The 24928-nt window shown below is 48.1% G+C and overlaps 1 protein-coding gene across 1 annotated transcript in view; it reads left to right on the top strand.

Moving 5' to 3' along the window:
• The window catches only part of TERB1 (telomere repeat binding bouquet formation protein 1), a 643822-nt gene that overhangs the window by 247104 nt on the left and 371790 nt on the right, over positions 1-24928 (top strand). The window contains exon 12 of the mRNA XM_029608198.1: positions 13639-13764. Coding sequence (XP_029464058.1) covers positions 13639-13764 — 126 coding nt within the window. The remainder of the gene's footprint in view (positions 1-13638; positions 13765-24928) is intronic.

Here is a 24928-nt window from a genome sequence, read left to right as displayed (position 1 = left end):
GCGTTAGCTCTTCCCTGGCCAGCGGACGTGCTACTCTATGTGTTCCCACCGTGGCCCATGATCGGCAAAATCCTGCGGCGCATAGAATTGCACCCGTCCAACGTGATCATGGTGGCGCCGGAATGGCCGCGCCGTCCGTGGTTTGCGGATCTGATCCAATTGTCGGTGGCGCCGCCCCTTCGTCTACAGGGGTTTCCGGGGCTCCTTCGTCAGGGCCCCGTCTGTTTAGAGGATGCGGATCACTTCTGTCTCGCGGCATGGCTTTTGAGAGGAATCGATTGAAGCGCAAAGGTTACTCAGATGCGGTAGTTGCCACGTTGCTGAGATCCAGGAAGCAGTCTACTTCTCTGGCTTATGTTAGAGTCTGGGTAGTTTTTGAAGAGTGGTGCGTAGAGCGGGGTCTGGATCCCACTTCCGCTACTATTCCTGATATTTTGGCTTTTCTCCAGGCTGGGCTGGCCAAAGGTTTAGCATGCAGTTCCCTACGGGTCCAAGTGGCGGCGCTTGGTTGTTTGCGTGGTAAAGTCCGGGGAGTCTCCCTGGCTCTCCACCCAGATATCTCCCGTTTTCTAAGGGGAGCGAAACACCTCCGTCCTCCTTTGCGGCCTCCTTGTCCGTCTTGGAACCTCAACTGCGTGCTCTCGACTTTATGCTCAGCTCCTTTTGAGCCTCTGAAACGTTCTACGATCAAAGATCTCACGTTGAAGACTGTATTCCTGGTAGCGATTGCGTCGGCTCGCCAAGTTTCCGAGTTGCAGGCTCTGTCCTGTAGGGAGCCCTTCTTGCGCATTTCCGATTCGGGGGTTTCCTTGAGGACCGTTCCCTCTTTTCTGCCTAAGGTCGTATCGGCTTTTCATTTGAATCAATCGGTTGAACTTCCCGCTTTCGCGGTAGGGGAGTCTTCAGATCCAAAATCGAGGGACTTGAGAAAATTAGATGTGCGGAGGTCTCTTCTGCGCTATCTAGAGGTTACAAATTCTTTTCGGTTGTCGGATCATCTGTTTGTGTTGACGTCGGGTCCGAAGAAAGGTTCTGCTGCGTCCCGCACGACGATCGCCCGTTGGCTCAAGGAGGCCATTGGTTCCGCGTACATTTTGCGCGGTAAATCACCGCCGGTAGGTCTTCGTGCTCATTCGACGAGGTCTCATGCTGCGTCTTGGGCGGAATCTTCTCAGGTGTCGCCTCAAGAGATTTGCAGGGCGGCTACCTGGAAATCGTTGCATACCTTCATTAAACATTACCGGTTGGATGTTCAGGATACTGATGCTGGGGGTTTTGGAGAGAGGGTACTCCGAGCGGGACTCTCTGCTTCCCACCCTCGATAACTTAGCTCTGGTACATCCCAGGTGTCCTGGACTGATCCTGGTACGTACAGGGAAAGGAAAATTAGTTTCTTACCTGATAATTTTCGTTCCTGTAGTACCAAGGATCAGTCCAGGATCCCGCCCGCAGTGTTGCGCTATAGTAACGGAGAGTCCGCTCACTGTCGTTTTCTTATAATATGCTGACCCCTTGTTTTGTTCGCTCTCCCGGTTGGGGAGTCTGTTTTCCTGTAGGGGTGTTGGAGTTATTTTCGTTTACTTAGTAAGTTTTCTATGGTTAGCTATGTTGGCTTTTGGAATTTTCTACTTTGACATTACGTATGACTGAGGGGCTGTGACTGGCACAGGGGCTTATATATGGCTCCGCCCACAAGTTTTAGTCTGTCTCCATCTACTGGTGCGGAGTCACAACCCAGGTGTCCTGGACTGATCCTTGGTACTACAGGAACGAAAATTATCAGGTAAGAAACTAATTTTCCTTTCTCTCCATATCTTCGCAGCCCATTATTGCTTACATACGGCTAGCCGGCATGCTCCATGTTTGGCCAGTCCATCTACTCTTCTTCCTTTCGGGTTAACTACCCAATATCCTTCCACCAACCCTTTAAGGATTTCCGGATGCACTCCGTTCCAAACTCTACCCACGTCATCGCGTCCTTCGCGCGTCTTGGGTGCATTTGGTGCACTCTCAGGCATCCTCAGCTCGGTACTCACCCATTTGTGAAGACTACCATCCTGCTTGTCCTGTGAGAAAGCAAATGTTGCTTACCTGTAACAGGTGTTCTCACAGGACAGCAGAATATTAGACCTCACGAAACCCACCTGCCACCCTGCGGAGTTGGGTCTCTATACGTTTTCACGTTTATTTTAGTTTCGCTTGCGCTTTTAGCTATAAGATGAGACTGAGGGAGACACCTGTGGCTCACAGGGATAATTGCAGGCTGAGCATGCTCAGTGCACTCAGTGTGCCAGTGCCAGTCAAAGTTTTGTAGAAACTTTGACAGAAAAGTTTTCCGTACAGGGCTCCATCCTATGATGTCACCCATTTGTGAGGACTAACATTCTGCTGTCCTGTGAGAACACCTGTTACAGGTAAGCAACATTTGCTTTTTCATGAAGGTCGATATAAAAAAAGTATAAATAAATAAATAAATACTGTAAATGGAGTTACATCTCCTCCATTCCCCTCCAGTTTCTTGTTAACTAGCGATGGTCCTTCTCCATGGTCCTCTTTAGTGAACACCGACCTGAAGTATTTGTTTAATATATCTGCCATTTCTTTGTCTCTCTCCACACATTGATTCTTTTCATCTTTCAATTTCACTATACCACTTTGGACTTTTCTCCTTTCACTGATGTATCTGATTAATGTTTTGTAACCTCTCTTTACCTCTTTGGCAATCCTTTCTTCCGCTTGACTTTTTCCCGTCTTCATTACTTTCTTTTCTCCCTCAGTTCTACCAGATATTCTTCCTTGTGCTCCTCCCTTTGGGATCTTTTATATTTCTTGAACGCTGTTCAAGAAATATAAAAGATCCCAAAGGGAGGAGCTGTTCTTTTAGTCTTTATTTTGTCAGCAACCTCCTTTGAGAACCAGATAGGTTTCATTTTTCTTTTGCTTTTCTTTACTTTTCTAACATATAGATTAGCTGCCTTGCTCCTTTTAGTTTGGTCCACTGTTGTTCCATGTCTCTCTCGTTCTCCCAGCCTATTAGTTCTTCCTCCAGATACTTCCCCATTTCATCAAAGTCTGTGTTTTTGAACTGCAAAACTTGGGTCTTTGTGCTTCTTTTCCGTATCCTTTTTGTGATATTAAACCATACTGTATGATGATCACTGGTGCTGAGGTGGGCACCCACCTGGATATCAGAGACATTATCTCCATTAGTGAGCACTAAATCGAGTATAGCCCCCTCTCTTGTGGGTTCCATTACCATTTGTTTGAACAAAGTTCCTTGCAGGGCATCCACTATTTCTTTACTATTAGATTCTGCAGATGGGATTCTCCAGTCTATATCCGGCAAATTAAAGTCTCCAACGATCACCACTTCTCCCTTCTTTCCCATCTTTTGGATGCCTTCAACCAGATCTCTGTCCAGCTCTTCCTTTTGGTTTGGAGGCCTGTAAACCACTCCAATAAAAATGGATGCCCCATCTTTTTTTAGGTTGGCCCATAAAGCTTCTTCATTGCCCCATCTTCCTTGCAGCTCAGATGCTTGGATATTGTTTCTGACATAAAGAGCCCTCCTCCCTCTTTCCTATCCTCTCTGTCCTTCCTTAACAAGTTATAGCCCAGTATTGCCATATCCCAATCATGCGATTCCGTGAACCATGTCTCTGTTACAGCAACTCAGTTGCTTCTCTCCAGCCCCGGACATCTGCATCGCCTGACTATGCTGTTGCTTCTCTCCAGCCCTGGACTTCTGCTTCGTCTGACCATCCTTTGACTCTCTCTCCTCATCTAGACCTCAGCCTTGCTCGCCACTGCTTCCAGACTGCTGCCAGCCCTGAACCCAGCTTGCTTAAAGGCGTCTCTTCAGCCTTTGTCCTGGTTTTTGGCCTGCTCTTGCTCAGCCTGCTCTTGCTCGGGCGCCCTCTGTCAGACTGTGTTCCTATTGGTGCCCGGGTCTCCGGGACTCCGGGCTGACTCTGGGCTGACCTCAATCCACCCATCGATGACCACTGACGGAGGACACCTAAGTCCAGCCGGCCCCGGCACCCAAAGGCTCAACCCGCGGGGAACGAGGGCTGGTATTGGTGAAGAACTTGTAACTTGTATGCTCACCAACTTACAGAACATGGACCTCTATGTCTCTAAGAAAATATCAGTTGTACATTTTTTTTCAGCCTTATGACAGAGTGCAGTAATAATATGGATATGAACTGTTATGACCTCGTTGCCTTCGAATTCTGTAGAGGACGCAGAGGCACGGTCGCCTGCTCCTCGGAGATTGTAAGCCCTTGGGCCATGCGCCAGATCAGGAAGGAGCCCCAAGACACACCGTGGGAGGTGAGTGTGTACAGGCACGGGCGGAGCAGGAACAAGGCTGGACTGGAAACAAGGCAAGGAACATCAGAAACAGGAACTAGGCAGGCTTAGCCCTCCACTGGACTTACACGCACCAGTGAGACCCAGCAACGCAATGCTGGTTTCAGGAATAGCTCTCTGGCCCCTCGGTATCTGGGGAACGACGAATGCATGAGGCCAGATGGAGGCTGAGGGCAGGAACAAGAGGAGACAAGGAACTTGGAACTTAGAAGACTCAGACTCGGACTCAAGATACTTGGAGGACTCAGACAAGGATTCAGGAACTTGGAAGTCTCAGGCAAGGATTCAGGATACAGGCCTTAGTACTGGGTGGATATTGCATCAAAGCGCACCTACACAGCCGCCCATGGCTGGTCGCGGACCACGCCAGAAGCGAAGCAGACTCCAGGCAAAACAGTGGAACTTGAGACTGGAGATATGTCGAAGATTCAGGAGAGGCTGGCACCAAGGCGCGCCCTACACAGCTGCCTGTGACTGGTCGCAGGCCACGCTGAAGAGGAGGAGGATCTGGCAGAGTCTTGGGCATGGATGGAAGCAGGCACAAGGTACTCCAAAGACCAGGACAGGATTCAAGACTCAGGAACTTGGCATTAAAAACAGGAGCCTTCTGGAGGCTTGTGCTGCAGACAAGAAGGTAGGCCTTGTGCCACGAGGTGCCCTAGACAGTCCACCATGGGCTGGTCACGGACCACAACGGTGGCACGCCCTGAAAGGTAGATAAGCAAGGAACCTAGAAGCAGGATGAGGTGCTGGAGGTGAGGACATCAGAACCAGGACTGGAAAACGGAACATCAAGGACATCTGGAACACGGAACATCAGGAACTTCTGGACCGGGAACATCAGGATGAGGAACATCAGGACTTCTGGAACATCAGGACTTTAGGATGAAGAACATCAGGACTTGGAACAGGCAACAAAGGGACTTCAGGACAAGGAACAGGCGACGAAGGAGACCAGGAACATCAAGAACATGGAACACAAAGCCATCTGGACAGAAGCAGACCACGGAAGACCTTGACTGGTGAAGAGGAACATGGAAGACCATGGAACCCGATTTGAAGGCCCAGAGGAAGTGAAGCAGAGCCCTTTCTATAGGGCTGGATTAGGGCAAGGACCGATGAGGTCATCTGTTGGGGCCACGAGCTTTTCCCACCGCTGGCCCTTTAAATATCATGAAAAGGCATGCGCCCATGCCTAGAGGAGTCCAGGGAGGGAGGAAGTCGGCGGCGGCTCCAAGACCGCGAAGAGGTGTCCTGGCAGCAGCTTCCAGCCGCAAAGAGAGGTTGCTGGTGGCTGTGGCGTTCAGGCCGTATGAGTGGAGGCAGGGTGGCTTCCTGCCACTCGTAGAGGACATCTGCGGCAGCTTCCCAGCCACAAAGATAGGATCCGACACCATTTTCAATGGTGTCGGGCCACGAAGATGAAGGAATATGACACGGCACCAGGGCCACAAGGAGCAGTGTCCCGGCGGCGGCACTAGGGCCAGAAAGGCATCGGGCCGGGGAGCAGGGCCTCTGACAGCGGTGATTGTGGTAGGTGAAGGGCCTGCTCACGGGATGGGCTCTGTGAGCAGGCTCATAACAGTACCCCTCCTCAAAGCCCCCTCTTCAGCCTCTTCTCTACGGCCGAAGACAGGAAGGCATAACTCTTGTGCCAACTGGGGAACTTGGGGGTCCAAACACAAGATCTTCAAGATGCTTGGAAGGAGCTGAAGTGATGAAGTGTTTGGAAGATACTGAAGACAGGACATAGACAAAGACTCAGGAAAAGCATGACCCAGATTGAACAGGAGGCACAGATGAGTGGTAGCATCTTGGAGTATAGTCTGGTTCTTGTTTCTTATTTAGTCAAGATGAAAGTAAAGAACATATAACAGACATATTCCTGGTGGTAGCAATGGCGAAGGTAGAAATCGGGGCGTCATTGCTGGATTCTTAGATGCGGAGGAGGTATACAAACTTGCAGGTTCCCACTAGTTCTAAGTTGACGTTGGTGCAAGGAGCACCAGGTAGAACTAGGAAGTCCAACAAACATTGCTCAGAAGGTGGAAAACTGAGCTTGGGGGCATATTTATACTCTTGAAGATAGATGGTACATGGAGTTGATGATAGCAGGCAAAATAAAACTTAGGGTATCAATCCCAGCCTTTGCAAAGCCAGGGATGGATGTGAAAAAGTCCCTTTTAAAAGGTCAAAGAGGAAGTTGCATCTCAGTATAATTTGCATGTTAGAACAGTTTCCCTTAAGGTGGTGAAGCTGTTCCCAAATGGAACTTGATAGCCAATAGATTTCACTGCTATACTTTACGCAGGAAACTGTTTCCTTGAAGGGGATTTCTCAAAGTGGCTGGAGAGATGGAATATCCCTCAGGCTCGAATCAGACGGACTGCTTCAAGGTAGATGGTAAGGCTCAAAGAGGCAAGGCTCGAAGATAGCAGAGGATTCCAGCAAGTGTTTAAAGAATCATTTTTCCACTGTGATAGATGGTTGGAAGTACAGCCAATGGTGAAAATTCTTGCAGAGGCAACTTTAACTGGTGGAAAACACTTGAAAGGCTGACAAGTTCTTTTAGTTATTCTTGAAGAGCCGTTCTCTTCCAGAAATGGATCTCTGGGGTTTTGGATTGAAGATAGCTCCCAGAAGTAAAGAAGATAGAAAGCTCAAGGAGAAGATGACAGCAACAGCTCTCATGGATCCATGGGTAGCAAAGCTGAATCTCACGTGTGATTCCAAAGGGAGATAGGGTCCTTTCAGGAGGATTGCAGCACAGGAGCTACGCAAGTTTACCAGACAAGCTGGAGGATGGCAATTACTGTCCTTTGCCTGGCAGAGAAGATAGTACCAGAAGAGCAGATGAACAGGGAAATCAGGATCTCTCAATCCTGATTCTACCAGCTCAGAATGTTGAGTGTATGACACTGGAGGATGATGGTGGCGAGCTTTGGATTCAGGCAACTCACCATGCAGTCTGAGCATGCCCAGCCTTCTGCTATCCGCGTGTCCACGCGAGGTCCCCCTTCAGTCTCTTCTTCTCCGCTGTGCAGTATCCTCGTGGTTGTGGAGCTCCAAACCCTTAAAGAGTTTTCTTGCATTTTTGGGGGGGGGGGGGGTTCTTTCTGCGTCGGGTTCCCCTTAGCATTCAGTTCCCAGTAGATACCCTTGGCTTTTGCCACTGCAATTCGCAGTCGATTCCCGACTCCCACTTCTGGGTCCCTGTCGGTTATTGACCGCGTGCCGGCCTCTATTTTCAATGGTGTCGTTGGGTTTTCGACGGTGCCCCCAGTACCCGTGGACCATGTCCATCATGGATCCACATGAGGTATGTATCCTCTGCCTGGGGGCCTCACACAACGTCCGAGGGTGTCATTTGTGTGACCAAATGATCCCCATAGAGCGTCGTGCTCGCCTGGAGAAAATGGAGAAACTTTTTGGCTCTCCAGAACCCTCCACTTCGGCTTCGGTATCCTCTACGCCTAAGGACTGTGGGGAACTGTCCCCATATCTTCCCCTGGTGGTCCCACTTTCCAGTACCCCTAAGGATCACAGAGAGGGAGATCGATCCTTGGTGGTCTCTCCCCTCCCCCTAACCTCGGGGTCTTCATCTTCCTTGGCGTCGGGGAAAGATCAGGCTGAGTGCCGGAAACCCAGGAAGCATCGACACCGGTCACTGTCCCGACACGGTTCTGGTTCTGGAGTGGCATTGGCAGCTGCTAAGCCACCACCGAAGCGACACCAGTCACTGGAGGCCCCCTCCTCCGGTACCCCTGGTAGCCCAAGGCGTTCCCCACTGCAACGGTGCTGGCCGCTGTGCACCCTCATGATTATTCTGTGGGTATGCTGGCAAAGCCTCATCCCCCTCCATTAGTCCTCACCACACAGGACTTCCAGGAGGAGTTGTACTGCAGGATGCAATCAGTGGTGCTCAAAGCTCTCCAGAACATCGAGCTGCCGATACCACCAGCCCCCATACCAGTGCCGCACCCCTGCTAGAGCGTCTGGGCGTCCTTCTTGGTGCCCTATTGATGCAACCGGTGCCCGAGAGACCCCCGATGCCTCCTCGCCCACCGATGCCCTCCACCGGAGCGATCTCGATTCCTGGGTCCTCCGAGGAGGATGAGGCTATGGGGACTGGATGCCCATGCCCGCAGTTCCCTGGGCCGCCACCAGTTCTCCCGGTGTACCACGGCCGATGCCCCCCTCGATGCCCGAGGGCCCATTGATGCCGTCTGTGCCTCCACGGCCCTCCGTGCCCTTGGGGCCCAGGCCCAGTGCCCCCTCCCAGTCCCCACCCTCGGTGCCCGGATCCTAGTGAGGAGGAAGGCCCCAATGACCCATGGGATGATGACTCCTTGGACGCATCATCCGAGATCTCCGAAGACCCCCTCTCGGAGCCTTCCCCTACAGAGGAATGGTGTTGCTCTCCGCCCGAGGACCTTTCTTTCGCCAGCTTCGTGAAGGCAATGGAAGAAGCCATTTCCTTCCAAATTCTGTCAGAGGAGGACTCCCATCATAAGATGCTGGAGGACTTCCAGTTCATTGATACTCCAAAACAGGTTGTGGCGGTGCCAGTTCACAACATCTTTAAAGAGCTCCTCCTCTGCATATAGGAACAGCCGGTGTCAGTGGCCCGGTGAACAAAAAAGCTGATGCGACTTACCTGGTTCAACAAGCAGTGGGCTTTGAACAGTGGCACTTACCCCACCAATCTGCGGTGGTGGAGTCCACACTCAAAAAGGCCAGACGCTTCCGGACACATGCTTCTGCCACTCCAGGACCTCAATGGCATTGGGAGAAAGATGTTTCAGGCGGTGATGCTAGTGGCCCACTTTTGCGGCCTACCAGCTGTACTTAGCACAATATGACCGCAACTTGGTGGAAATAGGTCCAAGATTTTGCGGGGAGCCTCCCCCAGCAACAGCAGGAGTCCCTTACAGCCCTCGCCATGCTGGGCCTGGAGGCAGGTAGACACGAGGTCAGGTCGACCTAAGACATCTTTGAGACTGCAGCCTGCCTAGCCACCGGGGGCGTTGGCGCCAGGTGGCTGGCTTGGCTCAGAGCCTACGACCTCCACCCGGAGATGCAGGACAGGCTTGCTGACCTCCCCTGCACAGGAGAGAACCTGTTTGGGGACAAGGTGAAAGAGGTCATGGCGCAACTGAAGGATCAGCATGATACTCTTCAGCAATTCTCCGCCAGCCCCTCTGAAGGACCTTCCACCTCCAGGAAGTCTTCTTGGCCGGGCTCTCGCAAGCCCTTCTACCGGACGAGGAAATACTTCCCTCCAGCTGCCCGCACTCAACCACCTCGGCCCAGTCCCAGAGGCCACAGCTAACAGCAGTGGGTACCGAGGGCCCAACCAGCCTCCCAGCAGACCCCCGTCCACCGGCTTTTGACTGGGGCCCATGCCAAATGCCAGTTCCCATGGCTACGATCCCCCAGTCGGTGGCAGGTTCCTTTGCTTCGCCCGCCACTGGGAAGCAGTCACTTCAGACCGTTGGGTCCTCTCCATTATCCGGCAGGGATACTGCCTAAATTTCAGCAGGCTTCCAGAGACCGCTCCCCCATGTCCATCTTGGGATTCATCTGCCCATCAGGTCATCCTCCAATTGGAACTTTCCATCCTTCTAGCAGCAGGCGCAGTAGAATCGGTTCCCCACGAACAGTGGGAGCACTGCTTCTACTCGAGGTTCTTCCTCATTTCGAAGAGGAACAGTGGCCTGCGCCCCATTCTCAACCTCAGGGCGTTGAACCATTTTCTCATAAGAGAAAAATTCAAGATGGTCTCTCTGGGCATGCTGATTCCACTCCTCCAAGGAGGAGACTGGCTCTGTTTCCTCGACTTGAAGGAGGCTTAAGCCCATATTGCAGTTGTCCCCAACCATAGAAAGTACCTCCGCTTTCTGGTGGGGATGGCACATTTTCAATACAAAGTGCTGCCCTTTGGGCTGGCATCAGTCCCATGTGTCTTCACGAAATACTTGGCGGTGGTGGCTGCCTACCTCGGTCCACGTTTTTCCATACCTGGATGACTGGCTGATCCGAGTGATTCACACTCTGGGGTCATGAATACTGTAGCCTTGACGGTCAACACTTTACAGACTCTGGGATTCATTATCAACTTCCCCAAGTCACACCTCAATCCGTCTCCACAGCTGGACTTCATCGGTGCCAGTTTGGATACGGTACAAGCGAAGGCTTTTCTGCCCAGGGATCGAGCTGTCTCCCTTTCTTCACTGGCTACCCTCATTCACAACAAAGCGACGGTACCAGCCCGTCTGCTGCCCCACCTGCTGGGCCATATGGCTGTTTCGGTCCACGTGACCCCCTTGGCCCACCTCCACATGAGGGACCCGCAGTGGGCCTTGCAGTGTCAAATGGTGGCAGGTATCCCAGGATTTGGAAGTGCCAGTGATGGTCACAAACCCTCTCCGTCTCTCCCTAGCCTGGTGGGAAGCCCTGTCTAATCTGGAAATAGGACACCCTTTCCAGCCTTCCCCATACCAGGTGATCCTCTCCACCAACGCCTCGCCTCAGGGTTGGGGGACCCACATGGATGTCTGCATACTCAGGGCCGAGTCCTGTTGCCAGATACATTTTCTGGAGTTGCAGGTGATCCGGTATGCCCTGTGGGCCTTCCAGGACAGGCTCTCTTCCAAGGTCATCCTCATCAGAACGGACAACCAAGTGGCGATGTGATACATCAACAAGCAGGGAGGCACGGGCTCCTTCCCCCTCTGCCAGGAGGTGTTGCAGGTCTGAGATTGGGCCCTCTCCAAGGGGATGTAACTGCGGGCGACATACCTGCCGGGCCACCTAAACACACTGGGGGACCACCTCAGCAGGTCCTTCCAGCCACACACAAGTGGTCCTTGAACCTGCAGCCAGCCTAAACCATCACTGGGGCACGCCAGATATGGACCTGTTCGCCTCTCCCCACAATCACAAGGTGAGCGTGTTCTGCTCCCTGATCCTGGGAAAGGACCGTCCGGCATGCGAAGCATTCTCCCTTCACTGGGGATGGTCACATGTACGCATAACCCCAATTCCTCTCCTCTTGAAGACTCTGATGAAGCTGCAAGAGGACGGGAGGACCATCATCCTTGTGGCACCCTCTTGGCCAAGGCAGGTGTGGTTTCCTCTGCTCCAGGACCTGTCCATGAGTGCACCGGTTCCACTGGGGACAGCCCCTGACCTCCTATCGCAGAACCAGGGTACCTTGAGCCATCCAAACCTCCAGGCCCTGGCCGTCACAGCGTCGATGTTGAGCGCATGATCCTCCAGCCCCTGCAGCTCTCAGACGGGGTCTCCAGGGTCTTGATTGAATCCCGGAAACCTTCCATTCAGAAATCTTACAACTCAACATGGAAGCGTTTCTCCATCTGGTGCGGGGGCCACGGACTGGACCCTTTCTCCTGCCCGCCCACCCGCCTGCTGGATTATCTGTGGCACCTGTCCAAGTCTGGCCTCCAGACCAGCTTAGTCAGAGTACACCTCAATGCCCTCAACGCCTACCACCAGGGGGTCGCTGGGGCACTCATTTCAGTCCAGGCCCTGGTCGGGTGCTTCATGCTGGGCCTGGTCCAACTGAAGCCCTCGCTTCACCCGCCGGCAACCCCATGGGATCTCAACGTTGTCCTGGTGAGGCTCATGCGTCATCTGTTCAAGTGTCTGTAATCCTGTGACCTGAAGTTCCTCACCAGGAAAGTTATGTTCCTGGTGGCGATCACTTCCGCTCGCAGGGTGAGTGAGATCCAGGCCCTGGTTACGTACTCTTCCTACACAAAATTCTTCCATGATCGTGTGGTGCTGCACACGCATCCAAAATTTCTGCCTAAGGTGGTAACTGCTTTCCACATCAACCAGTCAATCATCCTTCCCACGTTCTTCCCAAGGCCTCATTCTCATCAGGGGGAACGTGCTGTCCACACTCTAGACTGCAAGCGGGAGCTTGCTTTCTACTTAGACCTTACAGTGAGTCACAGATAGTCCACCCAGCTCTTTGTGTCTTTTGACACCAACAGGCTAGGAACAGCAGTGTGGAAGCAGATCCTATCCAACTGCCTAGCGGATTACATTGCCTTCTGCTATGAGCAAGCAGGCCTCCAGCTGGCTGGCAGGGTGAAAGCTCATTCTGTGCGGGCTATGGCGACGTCAGTGGCCCATCTGTGTGCGGTCCGTATCGCCAAAATCTGCAGGGTCACGACCTGGAGTTCTCTCCACATGTTCACAGTGCACTACTGTTTCGACAGGGATAATCACAGGACAGCGCTTTTGGCCAGTCTGTCCTCCGTAATTTATTCCAATCCTGAACCCAACTGTTCTCATCGTGCCCTCGGTGGGGCCAGACTGTCCCTGTTTCCCACAATGCCGCAGTTATATTGTGCCCATTGGCACCTTGTTCAGCCACTATGGGTCCCTCTTTTCACAGGGGGCAGTCTGGAGCTCATTAATAACGCATTGAGGACTACCATCCTGTTTGTCCTAGGAGAAAGCGCAGTTGCTTACCTGTAACAGGTGTTCTCCTAGGACAGCAGGATGTTAGTCCTCAGGAATCCTGCCCACCTCCTCACGATGTTGGGCTCACCTTCGGTTTGTTATGTTATTTTTCTCGCTCGTATTTTTTGCTGTTACGAGACTGAAGGGGGACCTCACTTGGACATGCGGATAGCAGCAGGCTGGGCAAGCTCAGTCTGCCAGTCACAGATTCTAGAAACTTTGACGAAAGTTTTCCGTGCCGGGCTCCATCTGATGATGTCACCCACATGTGAGGACTAACATCCTGCTGTCCTAGGAGAACACCTGTTTCAGGTAAGCAACTGCGCTTTGTGTACATAACCGGCTATATTTTGAATATAGCTGGTTATGAACATAAAAAGTACCATGCTGGGTCAGAATAAAGTCCATCAAAGCCAGCATATTGTCTCTGACAGTGGCCAGAATTGATGTGTTTCCCTCCCTGTGATAAGTGATAGCTTTACTACTTTGCTAATAACTGTTCATGGACTTTTCCTTCATGAACTTGTCCAATCCTCTTTTCAACCCCACTATGTTAGTTTCCTTGACCGCTTTCTCTAGCAACAGATTCCATAGCTTGATTGTGTGCTGAGTGAAAAAATTTTTTCTGGGTAACCAGATAACTTTAGAACTGCTCTGAGGCAGTTTGGTGGGTAGTGAGGGGTGCTAAGAAGGGGGGAGATGTTTTGTGTTCTATAGCCTAGGCTATTTTAATTATGACTTATTTTCTCAAACAAATGTGCTTTTCTACAGAAGAAAATCAGTATGACCTGCTAAAGAACAATGGCCTTCCAGTTATGATTCAGGTATTAGCTGAGTCTCAAGATGAAGAAATGAACAAGGCAGCCACTTTTGTTCTGCAGAACTGTAGGCAAATCAGTAAGCTCTCCATTCCTTTTTTGTTTTGAACAATTATTGCATGACCCAAATTTTAATACTATTTCTTGTCAGTATAAGAAAATATTTTCACTTAACTTGGGAGAAGTTATGCATAATTTCATGTTGCTATAGTATAATAAATCATCCTTTTATTTACTTGAAACACATTCTTAAAACAAAGTCTAGTTTTAGTTTATGTCAGGAAAATTATACTGGGTACAACAACTAAGCAAGCAGTGGAAAGAAGGTAAATCACACATAAATATATAACACCAAGCTAGAAGTCTGTCGCATGGTAAGTATGTTTTGCAAAAGACTTAAAATATATAACCAACATCTTTGAAGATAAAACTGAAGTTTAATGAAGAATCATCAAGCTTTGCAAGCTAAAAGTAGCAATCATGTAAATATCTTGATGCAACTAAATTCCACAATAGGTTCCTCAAAATGGGCCATGTTTCGCAGATAGCTGCGTTGGGAGGGACAAGAATGACCAATCGGTCTTTATTTAGAGCATTTCTTTAATGTGCATTGGCAGAACATGATGATAGCAAAATTATACTGCACCATTGAAGTATTAAATCAGCATAGTAGACACCGTAGGGGCAATTTTGAATAGCCATCCTTGTTTGCAATGTACGTGAACACTTTTAGCCTGCATATATCACATCTAATTTTCAAAAGGAAAATACCCATGTTGTTCGCTATGAAGATTAGCAGCTGCAAATTATGCACACTAAAATTGTTCACGTACTTTGTATGGACAAAATCACATATACATTTGAAAATTGAATGTATATGCACTATTTTATACCTCCTGACCTAAATACATGTGTTATGAACTCTGCTGCCCGCGGGCTTCCCCGCGAGCAGGCACTCACCATGTCGCTGCCTTCTTCACCCGACACGGCAGGATGCCGCCGTCGGGCCTTCAACGCGGCTGGAGCCGCAGTCTTGTCTGCCCCTCAGATCCTCATCTTCACTGCGGCCGGTGCCGCGGACTTTCTACCTCTCTCTGCAGGTCTGGGACTGCCCCCAATGGGATTACCATCTTCGCGGCGCTAGGCTGCAAGCCCCGGTTCCTTCTGGTGGCTGGAGCCGCCCCCGGGGCTCTCCGCAACGGCTGGAGCCGCTGCCGACGTCAGGGCCTGCTCCTCGGGCCCTGCCTGTGTCTCTACGCGATGACGCTTTGCAGGCCGCTGTCCACGGTCCTGCACAGCCCTGCTCCTGCTTGCTTCTTAGGTGCCGGCCCGCACCTCTCTGCCAGATTTAAAGGACCAGACACAGGAGAGGGCTGTCTTCTCAGTCTGTCGTGGCCTTGCATCGGAGTACCAGCCCCTCTGGAGGCTCCTGCCTGCCAGAGTCTTGTAAGGTCTTCTGTTCTTCGTGGAGCTCCTCGTCTCGTCTGCCTTCTACCACGTCTTCATGTCTTGGTGTTTCGCCTCAGGTCTTGGTCCATGTTTTGATGTCTCGTCATGATCTTCCTCATCCTGATGTGCCTGCCTTTCCGGATGTTCTTCCCTGCGTTTTCGTCTGGTGCTCCTGAGCCTTCCGTTCCTGCAGAGTCGTGGTTCTCGGATGATGTCGTGCCCGAGAATGGAGTGGCCTGCAGGTGGGATTCGTCCCTGTGCTCCTGAGCCTCTGTTCTGCCAGCCATAGAGGGAGCTTCGGATGACACCGGCTTCGTCATTGGAGTTCCTCTTTGCCTGGATCTTTCCCGCGCCTGTCCCACTCTCCTCGTGGTCCGTGACCAACCTCCAAGGGCTGTGTAGGGCGCGCAGTGGGACAGGGTGGTCCGCGACTCAGTCCCACGGGTAGCCTGAGTAGGGCGCCCTGAGAGACAGTGCAAAGGTCCTTCCTCCCAGCTGTTGTCAAGTACCAAGTGTCTTCGTCCGTGATGCCGTCGCATCAGCCAAGTGTCTTCGTCAGTGATGCCGTCGCATCGACCATAGTCCTGTCTACGTGTCAAGGCCCGTCTGCCCTCAACCTCAGGCCAGGCCTGCTGCTCCATGCTGTTCCTCGCAGCAGGTCCGAAAGGGCTCGGAATGGTCGGAGGACCATTCAACTTCCAACATCTTTGGGTGTTGGCCTTGGGAGTTTGCAGGCCTGGCAGAGGGTCAGCCCGTCAGCCATCGTGGGACACACCGTCAACCCTCGGCCCGGCCCTGAAGGTCTGGGCTCGGTCTGAGGCCCAAGGGCACACTAAACCACCAGAGTGTAACAACATGCCTGAGAAAGCCCCTTTTTAATCCAGCTAAAAATATGCATACTGTCAAAGCTGGGCAAAGGAAGGAAATTTTCAGCTAAGTCATTTTATTCTAGTTAATAGTGATTTACCTGGATTTATAACTTTGAAAATCGACCTCCATGAAGAAATATCTGATTTAAAACCATAACATTATATTAAAGATTATGACAACTCTGCAAAAGCAGGAATTAATTTTATAATAAATTGGAGGCAGAGATGGATACAGGAAATAAAAACCTTTTTCAGATTTTTAAAAACAGATTTGTAAAGCTAAAATTCCAAGCTCAGTGCTGAGAAAATATCAAAAGCAGACCACAGTATTTCCTACTGTAACACCATGAGTGGTCCTTTGCTTGCCGAAGAATAGAGCTTTTTGGAATCCGACTCTCCTTACACATTCCTTTATTATTTACAAGGTAACATGAAACCAAAAAGGCCTGCTTACCTTAGCAGCGCTTGAATCAAAACAAGGAATAGTTCAGCAACAGCAATAGATCAGTGTTGTAGTAGGAGCTCCCTTCTCAGCAGTCAGTCAAATAATGGTCAGTGTTGTCTTCTCATCCTGGGGTTTTCTTGTTGCCTCTGGGCCTAGCTTCTTGTCCCCCTGCTAAGGGAGATCATATCTCCCCTCAGCCATCTCTTCTCCAAGCTGAACAGCCCTAACCTATTCAGCCTTTCCTCATAGGGGAGTTGTTCCATCCCCTTTATCATGTTGGTCGCCCTTCTCTTTACCTTCTCCATCGCAATTATATCTTTTTTGAGATGCGGCGACCAGAATTGTACACAGTATTCAAGGTGCGGTCTCACCATGGAGCGATACAGAGGCATTATGAAATTTTCCATTTTATTCACCATTCCCTTTCTAATAATTCCCAACATTCTGTTTGGTTTTTTGACTGCCGCAGCACACTGAACCGACGATTTCAATGTGTTATCCACTATGATGCCTAGATCTCTTTCTTGGGTTGTAGCACCTAATATGGAACCTAACATTGTGTAACTATAGCATGGGTTATTTTTCACTGCATCACCTTGCACTTGTCCACATTAAATTTCATCTGCCATTTGTCTTTCCTCATAGGGGAGCTGTTCCATTCCCCTTATCACTTTGGTTGCCCTACTTCTACCCTACTAGGGTACTTCTCTCAGCTACCTACACAGTTCCAGCCGGGAAGACTATGGTTCCCCGGACACTCAGGAAGAAATTCCTCAGATGGGCCCATGACTTTCTGCTTGCAGGTCATCCTGGACAATCCAGAACGCTGACCACCCTGCAAAGATATTACTGGTGGCCCTCCATGAAAGAAGATGTACAGGCCTACGTGGAGTCATGTCCTACCTGAGCAAGACAGAAACCACCAGCCGGTCGTCCCTGGGGACTTCTACAGCCTCTGCAGGCTCCTAGTGAAGTGGACACATATAGCCATGGACTTTATTGTCGATTTACCTGTGTCACTGTAGATCGCTTTTCTAAAATGGCTCATTTTATGGCATTACCTGGGTTACCATCAGCTCCAGAATTAGCAAAGTTATTCATCTGTCACATCTTCCCTCTGCATGGCATGCCAAAGCACATCCTCTCTGACTGAGGGGTTCAATTTACAGCGAAATTCTGGAAATCCCTCTGCAAAAAGTTTGACATATCCCTGGATCTTACTTCAGCTTACCATCCGCAAGCCAACGGACAGACAGAGAGGAAGAATCGTACGCTAAAACAGTTTCTCCGAGCATATGTCAATTCCAGACAAAGCGACTGGTCCGAGTTGCTCCCCTGGGCCGAATTTGCGCTGAATTCCCATCAGTCAGCTTCAACAGGATCGTCGCCTTTTCAGCTCATCTATGGACGTCAACCCCTACCTCGTCTATGGACGTCAACCCCTACCAATGCCTTTGTCAGTATCGTCTCCTGCAGCCCAGGCCTCGGCGCAAGAACTGCATCAGCTTTGGGAACACACTAAAGAACTTCTCCAGAAAGCTGGACAACAGGCTAAGAAGTTCTACGATACCCATTGCAGAGCAGCTCCGCAGTTACAACCCGGAGACAAGGTATGGCTCAGTACCTGCTTCATCCGCCTAAAATTGCCTTCTGCTCGATTTGCGCCCAGGTATATAGGGCCTTTTGCAATACTCCACCGCCTGGGTCCAGTCACGTACTTGCAGTTACCATCCTCTCTTAGAATCCACAACGCCTTCCACATCTCCCTTCTAAAACCGCTCATCTTGTTGGAATTCTCGAAGAAGACACCTGAACCTCAACCTCTCTCTGTAGAAGAGGACATTACTTATCAGGTGGAAGATATACTTGATGTTTATTTGTTTATTTAAAATCTTTTCTATGCCATCGCAACGGTTTACATGTGGGCACATAGATTAAGATGGGTGAATGCGTACATTCTAACAGGTGCAAAAAGGTTCAGTTACATTTTCTCATTAAAAAAAAGGCTTCAATTGTTTAGTGATGTAGGTCCTGACCATGTGTACCTGTAAGGTACTATTCACAGGTAAAATTCACATCCTTTAAGTTTTACTACTACGTTAGTTGTGAAATAAAGTTATTAAAATATTATGCAGCACATTTTGAGAATAGTGCTGTTTGCTGGTGCTCTTTTGCCTATTCCTATATATTTTCTATTCTCCCGTCTCTTGTAAAAGGCTTGTTTAAAAAGCCATGTTTTTAAACTTTTCTTAAAGGTTTTGAGATCCCTTTGTAATCTGATCTCAAGAGGCATTGTGTTCCATAGAGTAGGGCCTGCCAAAGATAAGGCCCTTTCTCTCACTTGGGTTAGTCTTGCTGTTTTAACTGATGGAATGGTTAAGAGTGCTTTGTTTGCTGATCGAAGGTTTCTGTGTGGGACGTGTTTAGCCAGTCCGCTTTTTCATCATGTATTAGTTTATGTATGGTACATAGGGCTTTGTATTTTGTTCTGTGTTCTATGGGTAGCCAGTGTAATTCTGGTAGAGTTTGTTATATGGTCCCTTCTTTTTCCAGTTAGTATTCTAGCTGCTGTGTTGTGTAGTATTTGAAGTCGTCTTAATGTTGCAGTCAGGAGTACTAGTAAAAGTGCATTACAGTAATCAGTGCTGGCGAAAACTAGTGCCTGAACATAAGAACATAAGAAAATGCCATACTGGGTCAGACCAAGGGTCCATCAAGCCCAGCATCCTGTTTCCAACAGTGGCCAATCCAGGCCATAAGAACCTGGCAAGTACCCAAAAACTAAGTCTATTCCATGTAACCATTGCTAATGGCAGTGGCTATTCTCTAAGTGAACTTAATAGCAGGTAATGGACTTCTCCTCCAAGAACTTATCCAATCCTTTTTTAAACACAGCTATACTAACTGCACTAACCACATTCTCTGGCAACAAATTCCAGAGTTTAATTGTGCGTTGAGTAAAAAAGAACTTTCTCCGATTAGTTTTAAATGTGCCCCATGCTAACTTCATGGAGTGCCCCCTAGTCTTTCTACTATCCGAAAGAGTAAATAACCGATTCACATCTACCCGTTCTAGACCTCTCATGATTTTAAACACCTCTATCATATCCCCCCTCAGTCGTCTCTTCTCCAAGCTGAAAAGTCCTAACCTCTTTAGTCTTTCCTCATAGGGGAGTTGTTCCATTCCCCTTATCATTTTGGTAGCCCTTCTCTGTACCTTCTCCATCGCAATTATATCTTTTTGAGATGCGGCGACCAGAATTGTACACAGTATTCAAGGTGCGGTCTCACCATGGAGCGATACAGAGGCATTATGACATTTTCCGTTTTATTCACCATTCCTTTTCTAATAATTCCCAACATTCTGTTTGCTTTTTTGACTGCCGCAGCACACTGCACCGACGATTTCAGTGTGTTATCCACTATGACACCTAGATCTCTTTCTTGGGTTGTAGCACCTAATATGGAACCCAACATTGTGTAATTATAGCATGGGTTATTTTTCCCTATATGCATCACCTTGCACTAACCCACATTAAATTTCATCTGCCATTTGGATGCCCAATTTTCCAGTCTCACAAGGTCTTCCTGCAATTTATCACAATCTGCTTGTGATTTAACTACTCTGAACAATTTTGTGTCATCTGCAAATTTGATTATCTCACTTGTCGTATTTCTTTCCAGATCATTTATAAATATATTGAACAGTAAGGGTCCCAATACAGATCCCTGAGGCACTCCACTGTCCACTCCCTTCCACTGAGAAAATTGCCCATTTAATCCTACTCTCTGTTTCCTGTCTTTTAGCCAGTTTGCAATCCACGAAAGGACATCGCCACCTATCCCATGGCTTTTTACTTTTCCTAGAAGCCTCTCATGAGGAACTTTGTCAAACGCCTTCTGAAAATCCAAGTATACTATATCTACCGGTTCACCTTTATCCACATTTTTATTAACTCCTTCAAAAAAGTGAAGCAGATTTGTGAGGCAAGACTTGCCCTGGGTAAAGCCATGCTGACTTTGTTCCATTAAACCATATCTTTCTATATGTTCTGTGATTTTGATGTTTAGAACACTTTCCACTATTTTTCCTGGCACTGAAGTCAGGCTAACCGGTCTGTAGTTTCCCGGATCGCCCGTGGAGCCCTTTTTAAATATTGGGGTTACATTTGCTATCCTCCAGTCTTTAGGTACAATGGATGATTTTAATGATAAGTTACAAATTTTTACTAATAGGTCTGAAATTTCATTTTTTAGTTCCTTCAGAACTCTGGGGTGTATACCATCTGGTCCAGGTGATTTACTACTCTTCAGTTTGTCAATCAGGCCTACCACATCTTCTAGGTTCACCGTGATTTGATTCAGTCCATCTGAATCATCAGCCATGAAAACCCTCTCCATTACGGGTACCTCCCCAACATCCTCTTCAGTAAACACTGAAGCAAAGAAATCATTTAATCTTTCCGCGATGGCCTTATCTTCTCTAAGTGCCCCTTTAACCCTCAATCATCTAACGGTCCAACTGACTCCCTCACAGGCTTTCTGCTTCGGATATATTTTAAAAAGTTTTTACTGTGAGTTTTTGCCTCTACAGCCAAATTCTTTTCAAATTCTCTCTTAGCCTGTCTTATCAATGTCTTACATTTAACTTGCCAATGTTTATGCTTTATCCTATTTTCTTCTCTCGGATCCTTCTTCCAATTTTTGAATGAAGATCTTTTGGCTAAAATAGCTTCTTTCACCTCCCCTTTTAACCATGCCGGTAATCGTTTTGCCTTCTTTCCACCTTTCTTAATGTGTGGAATACATCTGGACTGTGCTTCTAGAATGGTATTTTTTAACAATGACCACACCTCTTGGACATTTTTTACTTTTGTAGCTGCTCCTTTCAGTTTTTTTCTAACAATTTTTCTCATTTTATCAAAGTTTCCCTTTTGAAAGTTTAGCACGAGAGCCTTGGATTTGCACACTGTTCCTCTTCCAGTCATTAAATCAGATTTCATCATATTATGATCACTATTGCCAAGCGGCCCCACCACCGTTACCTCTCTCACCAAGTCCTGTGCTCCACTGAGAATTAGATCTAAAATTGCTCCCTCTCTCGTCGGTTCCTGAACCAATTGCTCCATAAAGCTATCATTTATTCCATCCAGGAACGTTATCTCTCTAGCGTGACCCGATGATACATTTACCCAGTCTATATTGGGGTAATTGAAGTCTCCCATTATTACCGCACTACCAATTTGGTTAGCTTCCCTAATTTCTCCTAGCATTTCACTGTCCATCTCACCATCTTGACCAGGTGGACGGTAGTATACCCCTATCACTGTAGTCTTCCCTGACACACAAGGGATTTCTACCCATAAAGATTCAATTTTGTATTTAGTCTCATGCAGGATGTTTATCCTGTTGGACTCTATGCCATCCCGGACATAAAGCGCCACACCTCCTCCCGAGTGCTCATGTCTGTCATTGCGATATAATTTGTACCCCGGTATAGCACTGTCCCATTGGTTATATCCTCTTTCCACCATGTCTCTGAGATGCCAATTAAGTCTATGTCATCATTTACTGCTATACATTCTAATTCTCCCATCTTACTTCTTAGACTTCTGGCATTAGCATACAAACATTTCAAAGTTTGTTTTTTGTTTGTATTTTTATTCTGCTTTTTAATTGATAGGGATAAGTTAGAATTTTTTAGCTCAGGTGAGTTTTTAGTTACAGGCACTTGGACTACTTTTCTAATTAGTGGAACCTCACTGTCGGGATGCCCTAATTCTAATGCATCATTAGTATCCTTTGAAGATACCTCTCTCCGAACCATGCGCTGCTGAGCGACTGTCGGCTTTCCCCTTTGTTCTAGTTTAAAAGCTGCTCTATCTCCTTTTTAAAGGTTAGCGCCAGCAGTCTGGTTCCACCCTGGTTAAGGTGGAGCCCATCCCTTCGGAAGAGACTCCCCCTTCCCCAAAAGGTTCCCCAGTTCCTAACAAAACTGAATCCCTCTTCCTTTCACCATCGTCTCATCCACGCATTGAGACTCCGGAGCTCTGCCTGCCTCTGGTGACCTGCGCGTGGAACAGGGAGCATTTCAGAGAATGCTACCCTGGAGGTTCTGGATTTAATCTTTCTACCTAAGAGCCTAAATTTGGCTTCCAGAACCTCCCTCCCACATTTTCCTATGTCGTTGGTGCCCACGTTTAAGCACTGTTCTAAAGTCTGTGAGTGTTAGAAGTGGTTTTAGTTTTCTGAGGATCATGAGTTTCGCATAGCCTTCTTTTACTTTTAGCGATATGTGCTGTTTTAGATTGATTTCTGGGTCCATTATTATTCCGAGGTTCCGTACTTTTTCATCTAGTTCTATTTTCTGGTTGGTTTTTTTTAGTTATTGGAGTTTGAATAATTTAGATATTTTTTCATTCTAGGTGTAGGAATTCCGTTTTTTCAATGTTAATCACGAGTTCCATACAGTTTAGCAGTTGTTTTATAATGTCTAGGTACATGTTAGCTAGGTTTAACGTTTTCTCTATTGTGTCATCGATTGGTAGAATTAGTTGAATATCATCTGCATAAATGTAATGTATGATTCCCAGTCCTGCTAATAGGTGGCATAAGGGCAGCATGTATATGTTAAACAGGGTTGCGGACAGGGCTGATCCCTGCGGTACTCCTTTTTCGAGAGTGAACTTTTCAGATAATACGTTGTTAATCTGAACTTGAAAAAACCTATTGTTCAGAAATGAACTGAACCAGTTTATTGTTTTGTCGTGTAATCCAATTTCTTCTAGTCTTTTTAGTAGTATTTTATGGTTTACTATTTCGAATGCTGCTGATAAGTCTAGCATTATTAGAATGTAATGTTTTCCACTGTCAAAACCACTTAGAATGTTATCTGTTAGTGCGAGAATTAATGTCTCAGTGCTATAATGTTTTCTAAATCCATGTTGTGATGGATACAGTATGTTATTATTGTCTAGGTGTTCAGCTAGCTGTTTCTGTACAGTTTTTTCTATTAGTTTGGCTATTAAGGGAAAATTTGAGACTGGGCGGTAGTTGTTCAGAATCAGGGGGTCGCTGTTTTTCTTTATGATTGGTTTTATAATTGCCCCTTTTAATGTATCTGGCATTGTTCCTTCTTCTAAGGATAAGTTTATGATCTTGGCTAATGTTGGGGAAACTGTGTTTGTTGCATTTTTTATGTCATATGTTGGTATTGAGTCGATTTTGCGTGGAGCCGGGTTTAGGTTTTTTAGTATGGATTTTACTTCCAGCTCTGATATCTCAATAAATGAAGACCATTGATTAACGTCTCTTTTTTGCATTTTAATTTCTTGTTTGGTGATGTTTGGAAGTTTGGTTCTTAAGGAAACATGGAAGATGCTGGGAGTACCTCATATCCTGGGAAGAATTTGGTCCTGAGGAGAATAGTTGGGAACCTGCAAGCAACATCCTTGATAAGGAGTTGATCAGACAATTTCACATGTCACATCGTAGGAAACCAAAACCCCCGGGGAGGGGCCCTAAGAAGGGGGGTCCCTTTATCATAATAAAGTCACCTTGTGAACTCATCCTTCCTTTGTCCCCAAGGTAGTCTCGGCCTTCCACCTCAACCAAACAATCACTCTACCAATTTTATTCCCAAAACCTCATGCCTCACAAAGAGAGTCACTGTTGCATACGTTGGATTGTAAAAGGGCTTTAGCTTACTAAAAGCAGAGTGTTACACCCGTCAGTCGCAGATGGCTGCAACCACTCATGCTCACCTCCTTTTCCCTGCACCGTCAATCCTAGGAAGAATGGCGGCCTCCGCCAGTCACCGCTGACCTCCCTGGCGACCCTGGGACGGCGTGGGCGCTGCTGACCACCATCTTCTCTCCAGAATCACCTAAGGCGCGAGCACACGCAAGAGCCTCCTTTGTACATGTCATGGTGGGAACCTTGGGGGCGTCCCCTCCAGTTAACGTCAACTCACTGCTATACTACTTGGTTGACACAATGCATAAGTTTTTGTTATAACAAGCAACCAATCACCTTATCCACAAACCCTAAAGCCCATCAGTTGAGGGCAGTGGCAATGTTCATTGCTCACTTGAAACAAGTTCCTCTCCAAGATACTTGCAAAGCAGCAACGTGGTCGTCCCTACATTCTTTCGCTTCCCATTACTGCCTGCAGCAACAAACTAAATCAGGCTCCCTAATGGACCATACAATTTTAACTCAAGGCACTAACTCATAGAGATGTCCACAGAAATACAGGCTTCTCAGCAAAAAAAAATAAAAAAGCTCATGCGATATTTATGCACTATATCACGTGCATGATCACCATAAACTATTTTTCGTCACCTCCACTCCCTCCAGTCCCCACCTCCACTCCCTCCAGTCCCTCCAGTCCCCACCTCCACTCCCTCCAGTCCCTCCAGTCCCCAGCTGAAGGCCTGTGAAGCCTTCAGCTGGGGACTGTCAGAAAGCAAGACTAATTC

The sequence above is a fragment of the Rhinatrema bivittatum genome, chromosome 7 (genome assembly GCF_901001135.1).
Source record: "Rhinatrema bivittatum chromosome 7, aRhiBiv1.1, whole genome shotgun sequence".
Lineage (NCBI taxonomy): Eukaryota > Metazoa > Chordata > Amphibia > Gymnophiona > Rhinatrematidae > Rhinatrema > Rhinatrema bivittatum.
Note: the sequence above shows the minus strand (reverse complement) of the source record. Positions and strands in the feature narration are given on the sequence as shown.